The sequence below is a fragment of the Myotis myotis genome, unplaced genomic scaffold (genome assembly GCF_014108235.1).
Source record: "Myotis myotis isolate mMyoMyo1 unplaced genomic scaffold, mMyoMyo1.p scaffold_m19_p_1, whole genome shotgun sequence".
Classification (NCBI taxonomy): Eukaryota; Metazoa; Chordata; class Mammalia; order Chiroptera; family Vespertilionidae; genus Myotis; species Myotis myotis.
The window spans coordinates 117689502-117714351 of record NW_023416313.1 but is presented as its reverse complement, the minus strand read 5'-3'; the positions used below and the strand labels follow the sequence as shown (position 1 = coordinate 117714351).

Sequence of the window (24850 nt, the reverse complement as noted above, 5' to 3'; positions counted from 1 at the left end):
TATGGCATCGTATTGAAATTGGCAAGTGGATTGTAGTCTCCCTTCCAGGGTTTGTGAATCCTGTTCTCTTCAGTTTCAGACCTGATTGTTTCTAATGTTGGAAGGTTAAGAATCATAATGAAGAAATTATGGAGTTGGCATATATGTTATTGCTATCATGTCAAGTTCAAGATAATATTGTTAATATGGTCAACTGTTATTTCTTAAATCTTCTTTCCCTTCACATGGGTTTATGTTTCTGCTAACAAATGAGTAGTAGCAGTAATAGCTTGGGGTTTTTATCTTTTTTTGATTGTTGTTGTTACAGTTTAAGTAAATAATGCTGGATATTTGTTTTTTATTGAAGGTAAGGTCAAATAATGAAACCCATCTAATGCAGCATACTTGGGTAGTCTGTGAATCAGGGTTTTGTCATTATTAAATTACATTATTTCCAAATATTTTGAGAAATTTTATTTTCTTGACATTTAAAATAAAATTTTTAATTGATTCAGAGAGAGGGAGAGAGATAGAAACATCAATGATGAGAGGGAATCATTGATCAGCTGCCTCCTGCACAACCTGCACTGGGGATCAAGCCTAAAACCTGGGCAGGTGCCCTGACCTGGAATTGGACCGTGACCCCCTGGTACCTGGTCACTGCTCAACCACTGAGCCACACCACCTGGGCTTCCTGGCATTTTTAAAAAGTGTGAATTCTAATTGTTTCTAGACAGTGATCTAATGTTCTTTTAACAGCACCTTAAAACACACACACACACACAAAACCTTGGCTTCCTTTAATTATATAACTTTCTTTTTAGGTCTCTTCTTCCAAGACATGCCCAGTGGAATTTGTTGTCAGTTATAACCAAATGCATAGAGTTTTTCTCCTCATAAATTTTCAGGGCAACTACCTGATACTGATTATCCTCAGGGAGTGCTGCGCCAGTGGTGCAGAGTCTGCCTAGATTGAGAGTTAACTTTCTTTTTTTTTTTTTTAAATGTATTTTATTGAGTTTTTACAGAGAGGAAAGGAGAGAAATAGAGAGTTAGAAACATCGATGAGAGAGAAACATCGACCAGCTGCCTCCTGCACACTCCCCACTGGGGATGTGCCCGCAACCCAGGTACATGCCCTTGACCGGAATCGAACCTGGGACCTTTCAGTCCGCAGGCCGACGCTCTAACCACGGAGCCAAACCGGTTTCGGCGAGAGTTAACTTTCTTGATAGCCATAGTGCTTAGGACAGTGCTGGGACACAGTGGGTGATAAATAACTGGTTTACTAACTGAACTCGAATGGCATTTTAAAGTTTGCTATCCAGAGGCTGCTTCTGTTCAGTTGCAATTGGATTCAAAGTTAGTTTAGGCGTTAATTGGTAGCAATTTCTAACAGATACATCTTTTTCTCTCTGTTTGCTTTTGTATTCTCCACTCCTTTCTGGCATATGTGCCTACATTTGTATTTACCAGCATCTTGGCAGTGGATACTTATCCAGCCCTGCTGGTATCCTCCAGGGCTAGGCTTGCTGACTTGCAGGCTATTGAAGCATATACAGGTCCACAATCTCTTATCTGCGACTCGGAAATGCAATAATTTATTACTGATGGTAAGTTTGGTTCCACAACCAATTTAGGAGCATAACCTAACCTGTCTAGGCTGTTCCACTTGATGCAGAAATGTGAATGTGCTTGATTTTAGAGCTGCCATATGCACTTTCTGAAATCCAAGCAATGCTGATAACTCAAATTTCTATCTCTAACTAGGGACCTCTTATTATAGACTAACATCTAGTACTCCCATACCCCCCGCCCCTTTTCATTTATTCTTTAATATATATTTATTGATTTCAGAGAGGAAGGGAGAGGGAGAAAGAGATAGAAACATTAATGATAAGAGAGAACCATTGATTGGCTGCCTCCTGCACACCCCACTGGGGATCGAGCCCGTAACCTGGGCATGTGCTTTTGGCTGGAATTGAAACTGGGACCCTTCAGTCTGCAGGCCGACGCTCTATCCACTGAGCGAAACCAGCTAGGCCCCCTACCCCTTTTTTCATATTTCCTCTTGGATATCTACTGGGCATCTTTGACTTTTCTCTTTCTGTCTTTTATATGTGGTCAGTTGACAAACCTTATTTGCTCTATATTCAAAATACTATCCAGAATTTGACCACTCCTACGCCCTAACTACAGCAGTGACTAATACCTCTAGGTTGGATTATTTTGTAGCACCTTAACTGTTCTCTGCTTTGTTATTGCCTCTCTTCGGTCTATTTTTAAAATTTTTATTTTTCAATCACAGTTTACATTTAATACTATTTTCTTCAGTTCGTTAACACAGCAATCCAAGTGATTCTTTTAAAAATTTTTTTTTTTGGTTGGTTTTTTTTTAGAGAGAGAGAAAGGGAGAGGGATAGAGAGAGATAGAAACACCGATGAGAGAGAAACATCATCGATTGGCTGCCTCCTGCACACCCCATATTGGGGTTTGAGCCTGCAACCCAGGCATCGGACCTGACTGGGTATCCAACCAGTGATCTCTTTGGTTCCTGGGTTGACACTCAACCGTTGAGCCACACAGACTGGGCCCAAGTGATTCTTATAAAACCTAAATCAGACTGTGTGACTTTCCTGCTATAAATTCTCCAGTGGCTTCCCATTTCAGTCTGAGTCTTAAGTCAGAGTCCTTATTATGACTTAATGAGAATAAACATATGATATGTTCCCTTCCTATTACCCTCAACCCCATTACCTCTCTGACATCATTTTTTACTAGTCTCTCTCCCATTCTGCTGGAGCTACACAGTCTTTTTGTTATTCTTGGAAAATATCAAGCAAGTGTACATCAGGGTCATTGCATTTGCTGGCCCCACTAAATGCTTCCCCCACTGATTCCCACATGGCTAGCTCCTTAACTGCCTTTATTCAGGTTACCTTATCAGTGAGGTGTTCTTTGGTCACTCTTACATAATGTTTCAAAACCCTTCTGTGTTTTTCTTCTTCACACTTGTCATTGTCCAATATTCCAAATGCGTTTTTTATTGTCTTATTTATTGTCTGTTTCTCTCACTAAAATGTAAACTTCATGAGGGAAGAAGGTTTTTTTTTGTTTACTGCTATAGCTCCAGCTTTTGGAACAATGCCTGACCCATAGTATGTGCTCAATAAATATTATAGTATACATGAAAGATTCGTTTCCACCACAGACAAGGCAGTATGCAGAGCACAGTGGAGGATGTAAAGATGGTGAAAGGTATGTGTATGTACCCATGTCTGTGTAGGGCAAAAATATAACTAATAGGATAAAGGCAGTATGAAGTGAGTGACACATCTACTTGGCCTCTTAGGAACCTTCTTAAGTCCTGTTTTTTATAATGCTTTTTTTATAGCTTTAGCCAGTATATTTTCTGTTACACTTAGTCTTTTATGTCATGCTCAATTAATTTATAGAAACCTTGTCACACAAACTAAATGTTAATGTCTTTAAGAATAGGAATACACTATGATTTGCTTCTTTTATAATTCCTTATGATTGTCACTTAAATATTTTTTAACTTTACATTTTGAAATAATTTTAGACTTCAAAAAAAGTTGCAAAAATAATACAAAGAATTGCTATGTAACCTTCACCCAGATTTCTCAAATGCATCTTACAAAACTGTAGTATACTGATCTAAATCAGGAAGTTAACCTTGATACAAATAGTACCTTTTAAATTGAGCTAAATAGTTTTCTGTTCATTTTCTACCTATAATGTCAGTGTCAGTTGGACCCAGTTTTAGTTTTGAGTTTCTTTTTGAGCAGTACTACTTTTTTTATTGAAGGTATTTAAAAGAACAAAGAGAAATTGACTTCTTTTTTAATGTAAAAAACTCATTTTAGTTATCATTTATACATCTGAGCTATATTATGGGATCTTAATGATCTTACTTTTCCTATATCTTAACATTTTGGTATATCATCATTTCTCATCATTATTCCCAACTATGCTAAAAAGACTAAAATAATAAGAAAAATGGAATGCCGAAACTGGTTTGGCTCAGTGGATAGAGCGTCAGCCTGCGGACTGAAAGGTCCCAGGTTCGATTCTGGTCAAGGGCATGTACCTGGGTTGCGGGCACATCCCCAGTAGGAGATGTGCAGGAGGCAGCTGATCGATGTTTCTCTCTCATCGATGTTTCTAACTCTCTATCTTTCTCCCTTCCTCTCTGTAAAAAATCAATAAAATGTATTTAAAAAAAAAAAAAGAAAGAAAAATGGAAGAATGATAGAATTGCCTGTAAGGATGATACAGTAGTAAAATAAATCATAACTATTGTACTTCAGTTTTCTTACTGCTTTTACCCAAAGCATTACAGCATCTTTCAAGAAAGTATAAAAGAAGTTGGGGTGTAACATCTTAAACATTATATAGGATGTTAACCTTTGGGGAATCTGGTGAAGGGTATATGATAATTCTTTTTACTACTGTAACTTTTTAAAGCTTTCATTGAACATAATTGATAATCCATAATTTTTCATTTTCCTCCTGTAATGGCAAAGAGAGGAAAACTAACAGGAAGACATTTCACAATTATTAGAGGAACTAATAGACACTACAGACTGTAATGATGATGATAGAGTGATTGTATAAGCTAAGTCACAGACTGAGTCTTTAGATAAGGATATCTGAGATTAATTTCCTCAAACTGAAGAATTTATGAGTCAACAATATATTTCTGAGAAGCAAAAAAAAGAAGAATGGCATCTTCATATTTCTTCATGAATGACTCCTCTAGGTAGTCATTCAACAGGAAGAACTTCAGAATGCAGTATTTTCAACAAAAAGCAAAACCACTTCAATTTGTTAAAAGGATTGCAATAGTATTCTTTCATCTTTTAAGGTGTTTGTGTACCAAAACTTAACTTGGTATGGTTTTAAGTGGACATAGGTGTGTGTACAGAGGTCATTGGAAGGGAACATGACGTAGAAATTAAAAAAAAATCCTTGGATTGATTGTTTGAATTGGTATTGTCTAAAACAGAACGCTTGCAGTGTGAAGATGATGATTGTCCTCATTTTAACCAAATTAAGAACCGAGTTTTTAATATATTTTTTTGATTGATGCAAAGGCAAAGGAAAAAAAATAGTCCCAAAAGTGATGGTAAGCTAGAACTTTATACTTTCAACAATAAAGAATTACTTAACAAATTAAAAAAAGAAGAGATGTTCTTTTAGAGATGTTCTGAAATTTGGAATAAAAATTTACAGAATGGCATCAGAGTTGATGACTAGTCAGTTGCATTTTAATGGATATTGCCTATTTGGGGTGTTTATATCTTCAAAACCAGGAGAACATGGAATAAGAATTTGCTGTTTAAATTCTTACTAAATTTTTGTGAGTTTTTTATTATTAATTTGAGAGAGAGAGAGAGAGAAGAAGAAGAAGAAGGGGGGAGGGAGGGAGGAGGAGAGAGAACTAGAGATAGACATTGATTTGTTGTTCCACTCATTTGTTCATTCATTGGTTGATTTTTGTATGTGCCCTGACCTGGAATCAACTGGCAACCTTGGCGTAGTGGGACAATGCTCTAACCAAATGAGCTACCTGGCCAGGGCTTATAAAGTTTAATGAAAATTTTTCACCCAAATGGTAAGTGAGAATGATGTTTTTAACCTGGCATAAAGAAAGCAGTGATATCTTTTACACAACCAAGATGGTTGTCCACAGCCATCATGGTAAAAATTTTCACACTGCGGTATTAAATAATCCCACCAAAGCTCACAAAAGGTATATGCCAAGCAGTTATCATTATAGTAGATGAAGTTTCTCAACCTTGGCACTATTAATACTTTGGGCTGAATGATTTTTTATTTATTTATTTTATTTTTTTACAGAGAGGAAGGGAGAGGTATAGAGAGTTAGAGACATTGATGAGAGAGAAACATCGATCAGCTGCCTCCTGCACACCTCCTAATAGGAATGTGCCTGCAACCAAGGTCCATGCCCTTGATCAGACTCGAACCTGGGACCTTTCAGTCCGCAGGCTGAATAATTCTTTATAGGGAGCTGTCATCTGAATTGTAGGATGTTGGCAAATCCCTGGTCTTTATTCATGAAATGCCAGTAGCACCCCTCTTTCCCCAAATATGACAACCAAAAATGTCTTCTTACATTGCCAAGTGTGCCTTGGAGCAGAAATCTCCCCTGGTTGAGGACCATTTCATTAGAAGGATATAAAACTGAGTTCAGGGCAAGCCTGGGTGTTAGGTCTTGTGGTGTTTTAAGAATGGGTTACTTTTGTTGTAGCATGGGAAATGTAGATATACTGCCCTTTTTATTTATTCTGGAATACTTTTCATATTCTAGCACAGTTAAATCCAGAAGTGAAGTTTTAGATAGGTTTTGAAGTGGACTGTGATGGGCAGTTGCACTGGGTTGAAGTAATTATATTCACTTAATGCTTTGATAAAATGCCCTTAGCTTTTGAAGGGAAACTTTACTTTTTTTTTCAAGCATGTTTATTGAAGAAAACCCATCAGGACACATTTTATGTGATGCTGATCACAAATAAGAGAGAATAATTTCAGAGGAATTTTTTATTATATAAATAAAGGAACTCAAAAATACATCTAATTCAGGTTGATTTCGGTACAAAATTAAGAGGCACTAAAGGGTCAACTATTGTCTCCATTTAAGCCAATTTATGAAATTTAATCTAAATGAGAAGATGAGATTCTTTTTTTAATTTGTTAAGTAATTCTTTATTGTTGAAAGTATTACATATGTCCCCTTTGACCCCCCCATTGACCCCTTCCATCCATCATTCGCCGCCCCGCCCTCACCACCCCATTGCATATAAGGTCTTTGGCTGATTACCTCCCCCCCCCCCCCCGACTCCCCCACCTTCCCTCCGAGATTCTGCACTCTGTCCCATGTTTCCATGTCTCTGGATCCACTCTGTTCATCAGTTTATTTTGTTACTTAGATTCCACATGTGAGTAAGATCATGTGATGTTTTTCTCTGGCTGATTTATTGCACTTAGCACAATACTCTCCAGTTCCCTCCATGCTGTCTCAAAGGGTAAGAGATTCTTCTTTTTTACTGCTGCATAGTATTCCATGGTATAAATGTACCACAGCTTTTTTATCCACTCATCTACTGATGGACACTTGGGCTGTTTCCAGATCTTAGCTATTGTAAATTGTGCTGCTATGAACATGGTACACACATTCTTTCTGATTGGTGTTTTGGGTTTCTTAGGATATAGTCCTAGAAGTGAGATCACTGGGTCAAATGGCAGTTCCATGTTTAATTTTTTTGAGGAAACCATACTGTTTCCCATAATGGCTGCATCAGTCTGCATTCCCACCAGCAATGTACTAGGGTTCCCTTTTCTTCACATCCTCGCCAGCTTGTCATTTGTTGATTTGTTGATGGTAGCCATTCTGACAGGTGTGAGGTGATACCTCATTGTGTGGTGATCAGTGACTTTGAGCATTTTTTTTTCATGTCTCTTGGCCAGAAAAGATAAAATTCTTTAAAGTTGGATTTTTCCATTTGGATTTTAAGGATCATGGAAGAATATCTGTTTCTAGAAGGGAGACACTTTATTGTGGTTAAAGACATTGTAGGTTGTAGAACTAGAAAATCATTTTTTATTTTTCTTGTTCTGAAAAAGTTAGCTTTTACCTCTTCCCTTCTAACATTTGACTGAAATCTGGCACATTTGCTTCCAAGTTCAACCCCATTCCAAATGTTTCCTCTGCAGTGTTAAGAATTACCCTTCTCTGCTTGCTTAACTTGGGCATTATGATTCTTTTGCATGATGACTTTGAAGCTGTTCCCACTTTATATTATCACATGTGGCAGGGTGATATATTATCACACTTGCCAGGTGATTTTTTAGTGTTCTGCTGACGTTGTTCACATAAATCTTTTTCACTAGTTTCCATCCCTCAAAATCACTCAAAGTGCTTTTTTAAAAAAAAATTGTCTTCATAGATGAGCTCTGATAACAGTGGAAGCTCCAAATCTGAAACAGTTGGAGATTACAGTGGCACATTAAAATCATTTCAGCTGACATTCAAATACTTTACAATCTGGAATTACACTGTACCTCTCTGTAAGCAGGATAGCAAGCAGAATACTATAGTCTGTCCGATATTTTTACTCCAGATTGGTTATGTATTCTAAGGAGAGTCTAGCCTCTTGCTCCTTTATTATTATTTTTTTTAATTTTTAAATATTTAGTGTTGAAACTGTTACATATGTCCTCTTTTTCCCCCCATTCACCCCTTCTACTCCACCCCCGTCCCTGCCCCAGGCCTTCACCACCCTCTTGTCTGTCCATGGGATATATATCTCTCTCTATATATAAAAGGCTAATATGCTAAGTGTCTGACCATCCAACCAGTCACTATGACGTGCACTGACCACCAGGGGACAGACGCTCAACACAGGAACTGCCGTGATGCGCACTGCCCATTTACAGAGAAATGGCACTGCAGACCTGGTGCCCACAAAGCAATACTTGGCTTTCCACAAGTGGGACACAGGCCCCAACACCCCATCAAATCGCAGCCAACGTTTTCAAGACCCCCATGGTGCAAAATATGGCCCACAGCCCAGCCTGGAAACAGTGGCTGTGGGCACCAGGTAATGGTGTCACGTAGCAATGCCCAGCTTCCTCTCCCTAGCGACTAGCCTCCTTGCAGTTTCTTCAGTCCAGGAACAGGACTTACTTCAAATTATAGCCAGGTGAAAACATTTTACACTTTAACCAAATGTCTGTGAAGCATTTTCCTGTGCCTCATCTCATTTGATCCTCATAGAAGTCATGGAATAGGTAGATAAGAGACTTGGTGAAATCCTATCTTCTTTTCATTAGCCAGAAATGGAGGTTTAGAAAGTTTAGGAACTTGACCCGACTGAAAAGAAGTAAGAAATGGTGGACCTTGAAAATGACTTCAGGTTTTCTCACTGTGCAGAATATAGTCAAACACTGCTGCAGTTAAATATTTTACCCTTTGTTCTCCCTGCATGACCTACAGTAATAATCTGCTTTGTGTTGATATTTACTGCTGTGTTGCCGACAATTTCCTGAAAGAGAAGTTGGGGTGCTTCACTGGGCTGGAAAAAGTTTAGCTAAATCAGAAAGCAGGTCTGTTCTCTATCTATAAAAGGCTAAGTTCACTGGTGCATGCACGATACATATAAAGCTCTCACTGGTGCCATTGCATGTGTGTATTTCGATCTGTCATTGTCGATCGTGAATTTGGTTGACACTTCTATTATAGAGAAAGGGCGAATAGTGATATTAAACTACTATTTCTAATTAATTTCCTTTCAATGTGCATGAATTCTTGCACTGAATCCAGCAGTTCGACATCCCCCAAGGGGGCCTGGATTGTGAGAGGGCGCAGGCCAGGCCGAGGGACCTCACCAGTGCACAAATCTGTGCAACTGGCCTCTAGCATGCATATAAGATCTTTGGTTAATCTCTTCCTGCTGTCCTCCCTCCCCATCCCTCTGAGATTCATCAGTCTGTTCCATGTTTCCATGCCTGTGGTTTCCACTCCTGCATTGAGTGTCTTCCCCCTGGTGGTTAGTGTGTGTCATCGCTACCAGCTGGTTGTCTGGTTGCTTAGGCATACACACACACACACACACACACACACAAGTGTTTTGGTTGATCACTTCCCAACCACCCACCCTACCCTGCCTTCCCTCTGAGGTTCCGCAGTCTGTTCTATGCTGTGTCCCTGGATCTATTTTGTTCATCAGTTTATTTTGTTCAGTAGTTTCTGCATATGAGTGAGATCATGTGATACTTGTCTTTCTCTGACTGGCTTATTTTGCTTAGCATAATACTACCCATGCGGTCTCAAAGGGTAAGAGATCCTTCTTTTTTACTGCTGCATGGTATTCTATGGTATAATTGTACCACATCTTTTTTATCCACTTATCTGCTGGTGGGCACTTGGGCTGTTTCCATATCTTAGCTATTGTAAATTATGCTGTTATGAACATAGATGTGCATACATTCTTTCTGCTTGGCATTTTGGATTTCTTAGGATATATTACTAAAAATATATCCCTGTTTTAGCACACACATATATGCATACAATAAAATGAAAGCAATTTATAAGCTATTGATTTTGCTGTATTGTCTCAGTTTGCCCAAAGTGATTATTCTTTGGAAGATAGAAGGCAAAATTGTCTGTAGATAACGTAGCTTGAGTAAGCAGTATTTTTTTTGACCACACGAGTTTAAAAGGCCCTTTTGAGTAGCCTCTTCCTCCTTTAGCCAGCTATGTGACCTTAATTTCTTTTGATTGTCAGTTTCCCTCTAAATAGGAGGTTCTGGGTGTGCTCCATCCAACAGGACTGTTGTGAGGAGCACATCAACTGATTCGAGTCATGTCAGCATTGTTGTTTTGGGCAGAAAGTCTGTCCTGTTCAGTGCTAGAGTCCCAACACCAAGCACAGGGCCTGCATATGTAGACACTGGAATTATACAGGGTGGGGCAAAAAACAGGTTTACAGTTGTTTATATAGAAAATAATATAATAATAAATAATATAAGAATAAGAATTAACTCCGTGTTTTATGTATTCACAACATAAACCTACTTTTTGCTCTACCCTGTATGTCGGATAGATGAATTAGCAAAGATTGTAAATAACTATCACTATAAGACTATTGTTACTGTAATATTTTAATTTCATCCTCTTTACCACATGCCCAAATTCATCTCTAATTTTCAAGATATAACTAAACGTTCAGTGTTTCCCAATGTACACATTGCCACTCCTTTCCAAATTTATAGTACTTATTTGTACCATGCATAAACTGATTTGTATTGTTAGCTTTTTTGCCATTATTTAAAGAAAATTTTCAAATACACAGCAAACTGATAAAATTTTATAGTGGACACCCAGGTAAGCTACCACCCAGATTTTACCATACCATTTTTACAGTATTTGCTTTATCATATATCCATCCCTCCATCTATTAATTTAAACTAACTTATTGATGTGTTTGAAAGTAAATTTCATGCATTATTGTATGCTTTCACCTGAGTATGTGAGCATGCATATCTTTATGTAGAGTTCATTATTTATAGCTTTTTCCTTTTGATGCAGTGCTTACCTATAATGAAATGCACAGTTCTTAAGAGTACATTGTGTTGTGTTGAGATCACCCTGTATATATTCAGTAGCTTGTTCTTTTCACTAATAATATGTGTTAGAGTGCTTTCCTTGTAGATGAACCCTAATCTTTCTAATTGCTACATAGATTTCCTAATATGGATGTATCAACTTTATTTAGCTACTAGAGGCCCAGTGCACTGGTAGGGTCCCTAGCAGCTGGCTGCTGGCTGGGACCTCCCTCCTGCCCCTTGGTTGAACTCTCAGACAATTCCGATTGAGGGGACAATTTGCATACTATGCTTTTATTGTATAGGAAGATTGATAGGCATTTACGTTTTTTCATACTTTACTGTAATAAATATACTTGGCATATGTGTAGGATAAAGACCTAGAAGTTGTATGGCTGGGTTAAAGGTTTGCACATTTTAAATTTAATTTACAAAATTTAATATATGCCTGCAAGCCAACAACCAAATTGTACCAATTAAAACTTCAGCAAATACCTACACACTCACCCACACTGAACATCATTATTCTCTTTAGCCAGTTCCTTTGGGGTATCATTTTGCTTTATATTTCTTTGATTACTAGTGAGGCTGTGTAGTGTATTCCCAACTAGTTTTTAAGCTTTTATAGGGCAAGGGCCAAGATCATCTACCACCTTCACATCTCCTCACTGAATATTTGCTAATAGAATGAATGAATGCTGCCAAAGCATTCCTGCTTTTTTGGGTTGAGTCTGAAGAAGGATGAATGAGCTAAGTGTGTGAGAGGTTAAAGAAAGCTAAAGTTGCCCTAACCAGTTTGGCTCAGTGAATAGAGTGTCGGCCTGCCGACTGAAGGGTCCCAAGTTCATTTCCAGTCAAGGGCATGTACCTTGGTTGCGAACACATCCCCAGTAGGGGGTGTGCAGGAGGCTGCTGATCGATGTTTCTCTCTCATCGATGTTTCTAACTCTCTATCCTTCTCCCTTCCTCTCTGTAAAAAAAAAATCAATAAAATATATTTAAAAAAAAGAAAAGAAAGCTAAAGTTGCTTTGAGCAAGTGTGCCTGGACTAAGTGAAAGGTGACTCTTCCTTCTTTATTTCATTTTTCTGTTATAGGTAGGTTAAGAATCCAGGCTCTGGAGGCAGATTTCATGGATTCATATCTCAGCTTTGCCTGTTAGCTGTGCAACCTTGGGCAGTTCACTTAATCTTTGTATTTCAGTTTCCTCATTTATAAACTAGAGAATACCAGAACCTTGTAATGGGATTAAATTAATATTTGGTAATTGTGTAGAATGGTGCTTGGCACTCTATATGCTAACTATTGTTATGTTAGCTTTTATGTTACAGTGTTTGAGTGTGACGTGTTAGTACTTTGGGGAATGCAGATAAATTTGAAAAGGATGGATGCTACCTTGAAGAAGCTTATAGACTTGAGGCTTGTTTAGGTAATGGGAAGACACTTGACAGGACTAGACCATAGTGTGGGGACTGGAAAGAGATAATTAGTAATTAAATTACCCTCCAGTTAGTAAGGAAGAATTTTATAGGCAAAAGTAAGGAATTTGTATTGTTAAGTGATGGAAAGCAAGTGATGAATTTGCAACTGGATTGGACTTGCATTTGGGGGTTGACCAATTAGAAAACAGCCTAGAGAGTGGACTAGACTGGAGAGAGACTGGAGGGTGTTGGCAACAATTGAGATAAGGGATGATGAGGTCCTGAAATCAAGGAGTGGCTGTATGATTAGAAAAGAAGCAATTTATTTGAGAACCGTTCAGGAAATAGAATTAGGAGTGGTGATTATTAAAGGAGTGAAGTACGGTCCAGAGGAAGTACAGACTCTGGGCAGCCTCTTCAGTATTACGGAGATGGTCTGGAAGGCAAAACACTTTAGAGGTGAATGAAATTAAAATACTTGATAAAAATCACAATCTACTTATATAAAAACCCTGGGTGTAACATCACGTCCAGAAGCGCGACCAAGCAGAAGGAAGTCAGTCCTGCAGAAACCACTGCACCCTCCCCCACCTGTTTCCCTGAGGGCGAGGTTTCAGGCAGGAACCCGCCCTCGGAGCAGAGCATGGAAGTACTGCATCCGGCCTTCAAACCAGACCCTGACAGTAGGGAGGAGGCAGCCCCATTCCTCACAGAATCTGCTGTTGGATAGCTTGCTGTCAGTGGCCTGCCAGCCAGGAATCCCATTCACCTGCATCCCGGACCCTGACAGGAGGGAGGAGGGAGCCCCATTCCTCGGAATCCACAGGTGGCCAGCTTGCTGTCAGGGGCCTGCCAGCTAGGAATCCTATTCACCTGCATATCTGTATAAAGTTTTAGTACATTAGAGATCGTGGTGGTACTGTTTTACCCACAGCATCTACAGGAATTGCTGCAAATTTACTTCTCAGTGGAAGCACCTTTCATTCCCAATATAAATTACCGATTCCATTAAGTGAAACTTCAATTTCTAGACTCAATATAAAGAGTGAAGTTGCTAAAACTATTAAAAAGGCCCAACTTCTCATTATTGATGAATGCACCATGGCATCCAATCATGCTATAAACGCCATTGACAGATTACTAAGAGAAATTTGAATGTTGTATTTGGTGGGAAAGCTCTCCTTCTTGGAGGAGATTTTCAACAATGTCTCAGTATTGTATTGTATGCTATGTGATTGGCCATAGTACAAACGAGTTTAAAGTACTGCAATGTTTGGGGATGTTTCAGAAAGTTGTCTCTTACAACATATATGAGATCAGAGGATTCTGCTTATAGTGGATGGTTAGTAAAACTTGGAGATGGCAAACTTGATAGCAGTTTTCATTTAGGAATGGATATTATTGAGATCCCCTGTGAAATGATTTGTAATGGATCTATTATTGAAGCTACCTTTGGAAATACTATATCTATAGATAATATTAAGAATATATCTAAACGTGAAATTCTTTGTCCAAAAAATGAGCATGTTCAAAAATTAAATGAAGAAATTTTGGATATACTCGATGGAGATTTTCACACATATTTGAGTGATGATTCCATTGATTCAACAGATGGTGCTGAAAAGGAAAATTTTCCCATCAAATTTCTTAATAGTATTACTCCTTCGGGAATGCCGTGTCATAAATTAAAATTGAAAGTGGGTGCAATCATCATGCTATTGAGAAATCTCAATAGTAAATGGGGTCTTTGTAATGGTACCAGATTTATTATCAAAAGATTACGACCGCCCTGACCGGTTTGGTTCAGTGGATAGAGTGTCAGCCTGCGGACTGAATGGTCCCAGGTTCGATTCCAGGCAAGGGCGTGTGCCTTGATTGCGGACACATCCCCAGTGGGGGGTGTGCAGGAGGCAGCTGATCGATGTTCTCTCATCGATGTTTCTAACTCTCTATCCCTCTCCCTTCCTCTCTGTAAAAAAATCAATAAAATATATTAAAAAAAAAAAAAGATTATGACCTGACATTATCGAAGCTGAAGTATTAACAGGATCTGCAGAGGGAGAGGTTGTTCTGATTCCAAGAATTAATTTGTCCCCATCTGACACTGGCCTCCCATTTAAATTGATTCGATGACGGTTTCCCGTGATGCCAGCATTTGTGATGACTATTAATAAATCACAAGGACAAACTCTAGACAAAGGAGGAACATTCCTACCTGAACCTGTTTTTGCACATGGTCAGTTATATGTTGCTTTCTCTCGAATTTGAAGAGCATGTGATGTTACAGTTAAAGTTCTAAATACTTCATCACAAGGGAAATTAGTCAAGCACTCTGAAAATGTTTTCACTCTTAATGTGGTGTACAGGGAGATATTAGAATAAGTTTAATCACTTTATATCATGTTTTTGTTTTTATATCATGTTTTTGTTGTTTTCATATGTTTTTGTCGTTTTTATATCATGCTTCTGTTGTTATATCCTTTTGTTACTGTTTATTAATAAATTTATATATTATTTTCATATACATTTTACTAATTTCCTTTCATCTCTCACACTTCTATTATAGAGAAAGGGCAAATAGCAATATTAAAATATCTCCACTAATTAATTCCCTACTAGTCATTCTATAAAAGAAATGACATTTTAATAACAAAAGGATAGGATATGATTTCAGAATAAAACATTTTATTTTTTTAGAGAGAGAGGAAGGGAGAGGGAGAGAAAGAGAAACATTCTCTGGTTGCCTCCCATACACTCCCGGACCTGGATCCAACCCAAAACCTGGTGGGTATGTGCTCAGACCAGGAATCGAACCAGCAACTTTTCGGTGCATGGGACAATGCTCAGCCAACTGAGCCACTCTGGCCAAGGGGAAATATAGTATTTTAATACCTAATCCATGAAAAACTCACCACAATTCTTTTTTCCCCCTTTTTTATTTTCTTGTAGATGGTCCATAAACCAGCATTTGAGGATCACAAGTTTAGTCTAATCACCTCCCTTTGCAAATCAGGAAACAGGACCAAAGTTAGAGAGCAGGTCTTTCTTTATTATTAAATCTTTATTGTTCAGAATATTATATATGTCCCCTTTCTTCCCCCATTGACCTCTTCTAGCCCACCCGCATCCCCCACCCTAGGCTGCCACCACCCTGTTGTCTGTGTCCATGGGTTATGCTTATATGCATACAAGTTCTTTGGTTGATCTCTTCCCTCCCACCCTCACCTTACCTGAGATTCCACAATCTGTTCCATGCTTCTGTGTCTCTGGATCTGTTTTGCTCATCAGTTTATTTTGCTCATTAGATAGATTCCACATATGAGTGAGATCATGTGATACTTATCTTTCTCTGACTGGCTTATTTCACTTAGCATAATACTCTCCAGGTCCCTACACACTGTTTCAAAGGATAAGAGATCCTTCTTTTTTTACTGCTGCATAGTATTCCATGGTATAAATGTACCACCACTTTTTTATCCACTCATCTACTAAGGGGCACTTGGGCTGTTTCCAGGTCTTAGCTCAGGGGTCCTCAAACTTTTTAAACAGGGGGCCAGTTCACTGTCCCTCAGACCGTTGGAGGGCCGGACTATAGTTTAAAAAAAAATTATGAACAAATTCCTGTGCACACTGCACATATCTTATTTTGAAGTAAAAAAACAAAACGGGAACAAATACAATATTTGTATTTGCATGTGGCCCGTGGGCTGTAGTTTGAGGACCCCTGTCTTAGCTATTGTAAATTGTGTTACCGTGATCATAGGGGTGCGTACATTCTTTCTGATTGATGTTCCAGGTCTCTTAGGATATATTCCTAAAAGTAGGATCACTGGGTCAAATGGCAGTTCCATATTAATTTTTTGAGGAAACTCCATTCTGTTTCCCATAATGCTGCACCAGTCTGCATTCCCACTAGCAGTGTACTAGGGTAGAATCCAGGTCTTGACAGATACACTCTAGTCTTTTTTTCCATAGTCCTATGCTGTGCTCTTTGGCTCTCCATTTATGAAGCGTTGACTTGGCTTTTGGTTAGAAATATTAATTTCAGGTGAGTTTAAGCATCTAGGTTTCAAATAAGCAGAACCCAAGACCAAACTATGGTTTAGTTCAGTGATGGTGAACCTTTTGAGCTTGGCGGGTCAGCATTTTGAAAAACCCTAACTTAACTCTGGTGCCGTGTCACATATAGAAATTTTTTGATATTTGCAGCCATAGTAAAACAAAGATTTATATTTTTGATATTTATTTTATATATTTAAATGCCATTTAACAAAGAAAAATCAACCAAAAAAATGAGTTCGCGTGCCACCTCTGACATGCGTGTCATAGGTTCGCCATCACTGGTTTAGTTAGTGGTCACCAACAAGTGGTCCATGAGGTTCAAAAGGTTGGTGACTGCTGGTTTAAGGAAACCTTTGGAGCAGCGGTCGCCAACCGGTGGTCTGAGAACCACTGGTGGTCCATGAGGTCCAAAAGGTTGGTGACTGCTGGTTTAAGGAAACCTTTGGAGCAGCGGTCGCCAACCGGTGGTCTGAGAACCACTGGTGGTCCATGAGGTCCAAAAGGTTGGTGACTGCTGGTTTAAGGAAACCTTTGGAGCAGCGGTCGCCAACCGGTGGTCTGAGAACCACTGGTGGTCCATGAGGTCCAAAAGGTTGGTGACTGCTGATTTAAGGAAACCTTTGGAGCAGCGGTCGCCAACCGGTGGTCTGAGAACTGGTGGTCCATGAGGTCCAAAAGGTTGGCAACCGCTGGTCTAGGCCATCTGTGTACGTAGAAGTAGCAGCCAAAAGGTTTTAAGACTTTTTTCTCTGTCCACTTATTAGACCTGTTTTCTCATCCCAAAATAGGTTGAGATTGAATGTTCATAGTCAATTGACTGGTGGCTAAGTACCACATAACATGGATAAGTCTATATTTCCAATTCCTTACTATATCTGAAAAGTTTTGAAATATTAAGCTAAAAATACTACTTACTACAAAAGCCTAGGAAAATATAATTATTTAAGACATTTGAATTATTTTCCTTCAGCATGTCAGCACTGTTTTCAACTCTAAGTTAATTGAATTCAATGTATTATCATACATAAGTTTTGAAGACTTAGTCCTTTTTTCTAAAGTTAGAGTCAACAGAAAGAGGTTATTTGTGTTGAGATTTACAGAAAGATAATATTAAATGGCCAGCTTGCAGCCCTAGCCAGTTTGGTTCAGTGGTTAGAGTGTTGCAAATGAAACAATTGTGCTACTGTGTCAGGGCTAATGTAGGTTGTGAGGTGTCAGAAAAACCAGACCCGCCAAAACCGGTTTGGCTCAGTGGATGGAGCGTCGGCCTGCGGACTGAAGGGTCCCAGGTTCGATTCCGGTCAAGGGCATGTACCAGGGTTGCTGGCACATCCCCAGTAGGAGATGTGCGGGAGGCAGCTGATCGATGTTTCTCTCTCATCGATGTTTCTAACTCTCTATCTCTCTCTCTTCCTCTCTGTAGAGAATCAATAAAATATATTTAAAAAAAAAAAAAAAAAAGAAAAGAAAAACCAGACCCTATTTTAAGGCAGAGGGTTAGAGTGACAGGCAGGGTGAAGATGTTAGTGAGGACAGAGAAGATACGAAGTGACCCTGGGGAGGCTTTGTGAGGAAGAGGGAAGGGTGATTTATAAAATTAGGTAGAGGCTCCTTTTTTTATTTTCTAATTACAAAAAGAGCCTTGCTTCAGATGGAGGTGGTGGTTTGTGAGATCTACAATTACTGTATTTTTTATCTTCTTACCACAGGAGTGGTATCTTTTTTTAAAAAAAAAATTATTGCCGAAACCGGTTTGGCTCAGTGGATAGAGTGTCGGCCTGCGGACTGAAAGGTCCCAGGTTCGATTCCGGTCAGGGGCATGTACCTGGGTTGCGAGCACATCCCCAGTGGGAGATGTGCAGGAGGCAGCTGATCGATGTTTCTCTCTCATCGATGTTTCTAACTCTATCTCTCTCCCTTCCTCTCTGTAAAAAATCAATAAAATATATTTTAAAAAAATTATTTATTTCAGAGAGGAAGGAAGAGGGAGAGAGAAATAGAAACATCATTGATGAGAGAGAATCATTGATTGGCTGCCTCCTGCATGCTCCCCACTGGGGATTGAACCCACAACCCGGGCATGTGCCCTTTACTGGAATCGAACTTGGTCCGCAGGTCGAGGCTCTATCCACTGAGCAAAACCGGCCAGGGCAGGAGTAGTGTCTTTTTAAAGGTATTTTTTTGTGATTGAAAAAGTAGTTGGGACTTGGCCCCATTTTGTCTTTTGATGGCTGGAGCATTCTTTTTGTTTTGTTTTGTTTTTTTAATATATTTTATTGATTTTTACAGAGAGGACGGGAGAGTGTTAGAGAGTTAGAAACATTGAAAGAAAGAAACATGAGCTGCCTCCTGCACAACCCCTACTGGGGATCAAGCCCGCAACCAAGGTACATGCTCTTGACTGGAATCAAATCCCAGACCCTTCAGTCTGTGGGCCAACTCTCTCTCTCCACTGAGCCAAACCATTTAGGGCTGGAGCATTCTTTATAATTTTTTTTTTAATTCATTGATTTGAGAGAAACATCACTTTGTTGTTATACTTATTTATGCATTCATTGGTTGATTTTTGTTGTAGTTATTGTTGTTAATCCTCATCCTAGGATATTTTTTCCATTGATTTTTAGAAAGAACAGAAGGGAGGAAGGGAAGGAAAGAAAGAGAGAAAGAAACATCAATGTGAAAGAGGCAAATCGATTGGTTGCCTCTGCCACACGCCCCAACCGGTACAGGGAATCAAATCCATGAACCTTCGGTGCCCACGCTAAAAGCTCTAATCACTGAAAAACACCAGCCCGGGCCATTGGTTGATTTCTTGTCTGTGCCCTGCCCAGAGATTGAACCTGCAACCTTGGCATATTAGGGCATACTCCAGTGATGGCAAACTTATGACACGCGTGTCAGAGGTGACACGCGAACTCATTTTTTTGGTTGATTTTCCTTTGTTAAATGGCATTTAAATATATAAAATAAATATCAAAAATGTAAGTCTTTGTTTTACTATGGTTGCAAATATCAAAAAATTTCTATATGTGACATGGCACCAGAGTTAAGTTATTGTTTTTCAAAATGCTGACCCGCCAAGCTCAAAAGGTTCGCCATCACTGGCATACTCTAACCAACTGAGCTACCCAGCCAGACTTGGAGTATTCTTATAGATATGCTTTTGTTAGTGATACTGTGTTGGAATACCTCTGAAAAGACCCAACCAGATTCCTAGCCAGTGTTACTAAACTTTTGTGTCCTGTAAGAAAGTATCCTCCCACCTCCCACAGAGGGATTATTAAATTAAGGTATGGGGGGATAAATATTGATGGAAAAAATAAAGAGAAAAATTAAGGGATTCTGGAACCTCCTTAGTGTTCAAGAATGTTAGAGTCAGCCTGGCCAGTGTGGTTCAGTGGTTGAGCATCAAACTGAACCAGGAGGTCACTAGTTTGATTCCCTGTCAGGACATATGCCCGGGTTTGGGGCTTGATCCCCAGTAGGGGGCAGGCAGGAGGCATCCGATGGATGATGGTCATCATTGATGTTTCTATCTCTTCCTCTTTAGGACAATAAAAATATATTTTAAAATATAGGTAGATTGATCGATAGATTTAAAAAAGAATGTTAGAGTCAGAAGAAACCTTAGGAATTACCTATTTCAACTTTCTTATTTTATAGTTGCAGAAACAAACTCACATGAAATGAGAAACTTGTTGAAACAACTTATATTGGCAAGTCTAGGACCATAAGTCCATGAGTCCTGGCTCAGTACTCTTTTCATGGTACTATGTAGTTGTTGAAGCAATTGATATTTTGAAAATTAGACCAGTTATAGTACTAGGTTTTGAGAGGAGTTAGGAAGAACTACGAAAACATTAAAGTGTTTTTGTAGTATGTGAGTAAGTAATTCACAGTATTAGGAATGATTGCATTTGAAGAGAAAGCTAGAGAATAAAAAGGTATATTTGTGTTTTTATTTTGTGGAGGGTCTTTGTTGTTGTTGTTGTTGTTAATCCTCACCCGAGGATATTCTTCCATTGATTTTTAGGGAGAATAGAAGAGAGAGGGAAAGACAGAGAGAAATATCGACGTGAGAGAAATACATCGATTACATCGATTGGTTGCCTCCTGTTGTGCCCTTGAACCTGGGACCCTTTGGTCCGCAGGCCGGTGCTCTATTCACTGAGCCAAACTGACTAGGGCTATATTTGTGTTTTTAAATTGGAGGTTATTTTTCAACTGCACAGTACCAAACTAATTTAAATTATTATTATTTATATTTTTTCTTTCCGTTATTATAACCTATTGATGTGGGGTGTCTGTGCACAAGCATGTACTTAAACTACCCAGTGATCATTCCTAGGATGAAATAGATAATTGGCTCAAAAGGGAGGAGCTTATATTAAATCTGGGGACTGGTCCAAAATTGTACATGTGGTATGGAGCATGAATTGGTGTATATGTTGTACTTGTGGTTTCTGCAGGTTATTAGTGCATCCCTGAGTATGAATGCAGAATGAAGCGACGTTTGGATGACCAAGAATCACCAGTGTATGCGGCTCAGCAGCGGCGGATCCCTGGTAACACAGAGGCTTTTCCTCATCAGCACCGAGTGCTTGCCCCCGCCCCTCCTGTGTATGAAGCTGTGGCCGAGACCATGCAGTCAGCCACGGGCATTCAGTACTCCGTCACTCCCAGTTATCAGGTGAGCTTACACTGCAAGCAAGGCACTGCGCTAAGGCCAGTATGATGGTTTTATCCAGTTAGAAGTTTTTGGTGGTTTTTAAGAAGTATGTTTTTATTAATTTCAGAGAGAGGAAAAGAGAGGGAGAGAGATAGAAACATCAGTGATCAGAGAGAATCCTTTATCAGCTGCCTCCTGCATGCCCCTTACTGGGGAATGAGCCCACAATCCGGGCATGTGCCGTGACTGGGAATTTAACCGTGACCTCCTGGTTGATAGGTCAATGCTCAACCACTGATCCACACTGGCTGGCCAGTTAGAAGTTTTTATTAAGCATTCAGTGAGATATAAAATATTTATGAGATATGTGTAAGTTATAAAATTAATGAAAATAATGTACAGTTGTGTACTCACCACGTAAGTTTATAAAGAAGAAGGTTGCTATGACCTTGGTGTTCACTGTTTATTCTTTCCTGAACCCTTTTCCTTTTTCATCACTTCAGAGGTAGTCACTGATCTGAACTTCGTTTGCATTTATCATTTCCTCGGCTTTATTTTTTTTTAAAGTCATTTTGTTTATACATTTAGACACTAAAATTGTTTGGTTTGGGTATTTTTTAACCTTTATATAAATGAAAACATTAATATTTTCTTCTTTGGCGCTTTTTTCACTCGGTATGATTCCCAAGACATAGCCATATTTTTATGAGTAATTGAGTCATTTGTCACCCTGTTATGAATTATATGAATATATCCAGTTTATTCTATTAGTGGACAGTTTGTTTCCAGATTTATGCTTTTTTATAAAGGCGCTACTGTGAATGTCCTAGGTGGCTCTCTAGTGCAGTGGTATTCAATAGTGGTGACCCTGTGACAAAGTAAACTTTTACCAGAATCTAAAAGAACACACTACTTTTATCAAGAGAGTCTTGCTTGAGTAAAAAAAGGCAGCTGAATTAATTAGTGTACTTATTAGTGAAGCAGTTGGTTTACATTTTGGTGCAAACTTTTTATCTTCTTGCAGACCACTCAGCAGGTGAGAGGGCACATGAGGAAGAGTTGCTCCAGTATATAGGAGAGGGATTGCTGAGTCCTAGGGTGTGCACATCTTCACTTTAGCAGGTGATGTCAGATTGGCTTTCAGAATTGTACCAATTTATATTTCCACCAACATTGTATATTCCTATTTTTTACATCCTGACCAACTTGATCTATTTTGCGAAAAAAGAAGAAATTTAATTTTTTTATCTTTTTAAATTAGGAAAGTAAATATCATCATTACAAAAAAAAAGACATAATTACCTTTTCTAATTACCCCTCGACTTTATCTCACTGGTGTATTTCTTGGGTTTCCAGCATTTTATATGCATATACAAACATATCTATATTTACTTGCCTACCTATCTAGATACACTTCTCTTTTTACATAATTTGGATCATACAGTATATACTGTTCTGGTCTTTGCTCTTTTCACTTATTATATAGTAGACAACTTTCCACTTGAATATATGTAGAGATCCAAGTAATTTTTTTAAAGAATTACTGCATAGTAAATATTCCATCCCAGGTCATCTGAATCATAACTTATTTAACTGGTCTGGAGAGGCCTTCTTCAACCTAACTTGTTAGTGACTTCTAAAAGATATGACTAGTGCCCTAACTGTCGGCCTGTAGACTGAAGGGTCCTGGGTTGGATTCTGGTCATGGGCACAATGCCCAGGTTGTGGGCTCAATCCCTAGTGGGGGGCATGCGGGAAACAGCTGATCAATGATTCTCTCTCATCATTGATGTTTCTGTCTCTCTCCCCCTCTCCCTTCCTCTCTGAAATCAAAAATATATTTTAAAAAATAAAAGCTATGACTGGTGCTGGGAATATAAATTGGTATAATTTTCCTTGAGAACAGTTTGACAGTTGTGTCAGATTCTGGAGTTACAAGAAAGCAATCAAAAAAGAAAGAAACCAGGTCAAGTAGGATATGGTGATTCCTTAGGTGTGCCACTCTTTCTCAGGAGTCCCCCTTGAAGCAGTATAATTCCTTTATATACTTCATGTACAGATCAAATGACTGCTACAGATCAAATCTTTAAGTTAGGACTTGGAAGAAAAAAAGGTTGCTTGTTTTCCTTGGCTGATTATTTTTATCTGAACAGGTTCATGATTGTTTCCTACACTTGAGATAATGTTATATCTGTTTTTATACTAGAAACTATAATGTGTTCATATAAAACCAGCCATCTCAAAGAATTATAAACTAAACCTGTCCAATTTATTCATATTGGAATTAGAAGCTCAAAATAATAACATGTGAGATATATATTAGAGCTTTTAGAATTGTCTTAAGTATTTTTTTTTTTTTACTCCTAATGTTATATTGTATTATTTCTATGGATTTGTATTATTTCTACCCAGGTTAATCTTTATAAATTTGTGGGGAATCTGGAAAAAAACCCACAAATATCTTCTCATTAGTTGTAGGACACAACTTAACATTGTTTAGAGAAAGTTTCATGTACAGAGGACTGCTACAGATCAAATCTTTAAGTTTAGGACTTGGAAGAAAAAAAGTTGCTTGTTTTCCTTACTTTCCTTATTTGGAGATGTGGCAAATCAGGTATATTTGTCTTTAGTTGTCGTCTGTAGTGAGTAACAGTTCTGAAATAGGAAAACTTTTAAAAGTTTTGTAAATGTTACATAGCATTACTTGTAATAGAAATGGGAGGAAAGCGGCTTGTGCTTGTATGTCCCCCTAAACTTATAAGAGAATGAGAGAAAGAGAATGAATGTGCATGAGAAAATAGAAAAGAAAGATGTCTGAGGTCAAACCAACAATTTAGAAAAAATTTTGTTTATTTTAGAAGCAAATAAGGATAAGAAAAATAAAACAAAGTAAAATTCTTTTCTAACCCCACACCACAAGATAAAATGCTAACATTTTGATGTATATTTGTTGTCTAGGGTTTAAAATCTTTTTATTGTATTTTATATACTGCTTTGTAATGTGCTTTATAAAATTATTTAAAAGTTTAAATTCATATTGGAAATGGGAACACAAATACATTCAACTTATGGATTGTGAACATTTTTTTCTTTCTTTTTTTCTTTTTTTTTTTAATATATTTTTATTAATTTTTTACAGAGAGAAAGGGAGAGAGATAGAGAGTTAGAAACATCGATGAGAGAGAAACATTGATCAGCTGACTCCTGCACACCCCCCAGTGGGGATGTGTCCGCAACCCAGGTACATGCCCTTGACCAGAATCGAACCCGGGACCCTTCAGTCCACAGGTCGACGCTCTATCCACTGAGCCAAACCGGTTTCGGCCATTTTTTTCTTTTTAATTAAATTTATTGAGGTAACATTGGCTAATTACATTATATAGGAGTCAGCTATACAATTCTATGATACATCATCTGTATATTGCATTGTGTGCCCATCATCCAAAGTCAAATCTTTTGTCACCATATATTTGATTTCTTTTATCCTCTACAAGATTGTGAACATTTTTTTAATGTTATAAAATACTAGAGGCGTGGTGCATGAAATTCGTGCACGGGTAGGGTCCCT

General features: G+C 38.4%; 1 protein-coding gene across 12 annotated transcripts in view; it reads left to right on the top strand.

The window, feature by feature from the left end:
• SIN3A (SIN3 transcription regulator family member A) overlaps nt 1–24850 on the top strand; it is an 86725-nt gene that overhangs the window by 8916 nt on the left and 52959 nt on the right. For all 12 annotated transcript variants that reach the window (XR_004974043.1, XM_036349443.1, XM_036349499.1 and 9 more), the window contains exon 2: nt 21083–21303. Coding sequence is in view for 11 of the 12 variants with exons in the window: in XM_036349443.1 (XP_036205336.1) it covers nt 21115–21303 (189 nt within the window). In the remaining variant the exon portion in view is untranslated. The remainder of the gene's footprint in view (nt 1–21082; nt 21304–24850) is intronic.